At 19.3% G+C, this 3,477-nt stretch overlaps 1 protein-coding gene across 1 annotated transcript; it reads right to left on the reverse strand.

Moving 5' to 3' along the window:
* Window positions 1–448: 448 nt before the first annotated feature.
* Window positions 449–3,361, reverse strand: PGSY75_1429300 (CPW-WPC family protein; the record flags this gene model as incomplete). The annotated part of the gene is made up of 16 exons (XM_018787983.1): window positions 449–522; window positions 636–689; window positions 826–928; window positions 1,031–1,092; window positions 1,251–1,316; window positions 1,406–1,514; window positions 1,673–1,741; window positions 1,894–1,979; window positions 2,063–2,078; window positions 2,176–2,214; window positions 2,349–2,440; window positions 2,515–2,615; window positions 2,719–2,851; window positions 2,953–2,969; window positions 3,137–3,176; window positions 3,307–3,361. 16 exons carry the CDS (start codon window positions 3,359–3,361, stop codon window positions 449–451), a joined length of 1,116 nt encoding a protein of 371 aa, XP_018639355.1.
* Between the last annotated feature and the right edge of the window lie 116 nt (window positions 3,362–3,477).

The following is a 3,477-nucleotide window of genomic DNA, read 5'->3' on the forward strand; positions in this document are numbered from 1 at the left end:
TTTAATATTTTATTTATTTTTTTTTTTTTTTTTTTTTTTTTTTTTTTTTTTTTTTTTTAAATATGATCATTCTAGCTATTTTTTTATAATTTTATCTTACATGTTCATAAAAAAAAAAAAAAAAAAAAAAAGTTATATTTGCACACATAAAAAAAAGATATTACTTTCCATATTTTAAGAAATACAAATGTTATATATATATGATCTGTTATATATTTTAAAGTTGAATATTCATTAATTATCATTTCGTAAAAGTATTTGAATATACAAATATTTCTATTTAAGTATGCTATATTTAAATAATTCAAATAAAAAAAAAAAAAAAAAAAAAAAAAAACAGAAGGTTGAAAATAAAATTTGAGATATATAATAATACACATTTACGTATATATTTTTATATACAGAAAAATTTAAGATTTATAAATTATAAATATGTTATTTTATTTTTTTATTTCATAGCTGAAATAATATTTCCTGTAATTGGTTCAACTGATCCATAACTATATTTCCCTTTTCTCAAAGCTGATAAATTGACAAATTCAACATTATATATATATATATATATGGATATCTTATTTTTAATTGTCACGTTTTAACACTTAAATATGAATTTTTTTAAAATGTGTGTGTTTTACCCGAAATTTTTGGTAAGTATTCTTCTCTATTGTTTTTGTAGAGGGGCCATTCAACTGAAAGAAATGAATAAAAATGCGAATTATTAAAATATAAATATATATATATATATATATATATATATATGTATATATATGTATTATATTTTTATATAACAAATATTTCGATTGAATATATTATATTAATGTTAACTGTTGCATTCTTCCGCATAAGCTTTTTTAATTTCTTTTTTAAACGAATGAAATAACTTCTTTTTTGAACATGGACCCATATAACTTTGGGGAGCAATACAATACTACATCAAAAAAAAAAAAAAAAGAAAATATACAAATAAATATTATATATAATAATTAATATATAACTTATTTCATTCCTATAACAATCCTTTGAAAGTTACCTTTTCACTTTGAGTCCAATATTCTGGACAATATTCTTCATAATTAATTAATTTAGTAGTGTCTATAAAATTACATAATGAATGAAATATATTAAAAAGACATAATGAAAAAAAAAAAAAAAAAAAAATTGATAATAATAATAACAATAATTCATACAAAAAACAAATTTATTTATCTCATTTTTAATATGTTTCCTTCTTAATAGCTATTTCAAATTACCAATACCACATGGCCATTTTATATCACATTCATATGCTAAACTTTCTTTTAATGTTGAATTTAAACCTTAATAAATAAAAAATTATATGACTTTAATATATATATGCACGTATATATAATAATATGTATATCCATTGCTTTTTTAATTAAATTACCAATAAATTTGGTATGTTCGTCACATGATCCATTATAATAATCGGGGGGCAAGCAATTCTGAGGAGTTCCAAATTCATCTGACTTTAAAATCCAATCTTTTGGACAAGGCTATGAAAAATAAAATAAATTAATACATACATATATACATATATATATATATATATATATATGTTATTTTTTGAGGGGGTAAATTATTTTTTTGTTGTATTAGAAAAAATAAAATTCCATATTTTATTCTATTATTCTATTATTTCATTTTTAATTACGTCATTATCATCCATTTTACACTCTTGCAGACATGGGAAATTTAATTTACATAATTTTTCAAAAGCCACCTTAATATTTAAAATATCATATTAAAATATATATATATATATATATATATATATATATATATATATATTAGTTCAATTAAATAAATATACCATATAATTATATATCAAATTGTAGTTCCATGTATATATTTTTTTTTATATTATAATATTACTTTCATATCTTTATCAAGAGTAGTGAGGGATGCCCTAGACAAACAAGGGCCATTATAATTTTTTGGAGCCAAGCACATACCATCATCTATTTTTTAAGGCAGTAAAGAGATGTATACGTACTATATATTGTATTTATTTATATACGAATAAATTAATACTAAATGTTACTCTCTTTAATCCATCCCTACAAAATAAATAAAATTGAAATGAACATATGAATTCAATATTAGTATTATAAATCCTGTACAGGTATTTTTTTAGTTTATTTTTTCCAAATATACCTTTGGGCAAATTTTGGAATAATCTTTTTTACATTTTTCCTACAAAAATGATATAAATTAATTTATATGAATAAGGTAAATTGCATATATGATGATTTATATATAGCCATTATTTATCTGTACAATTATATATATATATATATATATTTTTATTTATATATTTTATTTTTAACTTTGCATGGCCATGAAGATGAACATTTGTTACTCCATATTTCTTTCTGCTCATTAGTCATATTTGAAAAATCATAAGGTAATAAGCAAGTACCTAATATATTCCAAAGGTGTATACAAGTGAATGATTTTATAAAATTAGTAATTTTTTTTTTTTTTTTTTTTAACCTTCATAAATAGACAATGGGCGACAATATTTTTCATCTTCTGGTACCCAATTTGTAGGGCACTGAGAAGAATAATCTTTTTCACAATTATCTAAGCAAGGCCTATTTAAAATAAAAAATAAAAGGGATTTTAATGAAGGGAATAAAATGAAATAGGAAATTAAATAAGAACACAACAATATATATATATATATATATGTATAACCAAAAAATGTTACATTCTCTTTCTAGTAATTTTTTCTTTTTAGTTTCATGCTCTGCTTGTAAATATCTAGGACATGGTCCCCTATATGATAAAGGGGCCACACATTCTTCAGAAGCACTTAATTTGGTCCATTCTTAAAAAAGAAAAAATAATATAGAAATTGATATAACATATATATATATATATATAATATGTATATTTTTTTTTTTTTTTTTTTTTTTTTTTGCTTGATACCTTCTGCACAATTTTTACTTGAACAAAAAACAAATTATTTTTACGTGTATATTAAGAAATATTTCTGGTAGTATTAATTATTTACATATATTTATATATATTATAATAGTCAAATAATATGCACATAAAACATATATATATATATATATATATATATATATATATATAGATTCATTTTTTATACGAGTAATCTTTGTGACAAAATGCAGATTTTTGAGATATAACTGTAAGGAAGAAAAGAATAAGATTATTTAACAATCATAATATATATATATATATATATATATATATATATATTTATTCATTTATATTTTTTTTTTTTTTTTTTTTTTTTTGTCTATAAGCAAAAACAACCGCTTTTAATTTGTGAGAAAACAAAACAAAAAAAAAAGAAATTAGGAGAAAACATATTTGGAAAGAAAACAAATTTTTACAAGATCTAGAAAAGATATTGAAAGGACAAAATAATTGAAGTATTTATTATAAATATTTTTTTTTTTTTTTTTTTTTTTTTTTTTTTTTTTT

This window comes from Plasmodium gaboni, chromosome 14 (genome assembly GCF_001602025.1).
Source record: "Plasmodium gaboni strain SY75 chromosome 14, whole genome shotgun sequence".
In the NCBI taxonomy this organism is placed as follows: Eukaryota; Apicomplexa; class Aconoidasida; order Haemosporida; family Plasmodiidae; genus Plasmodium; species Plasmodium gaboni.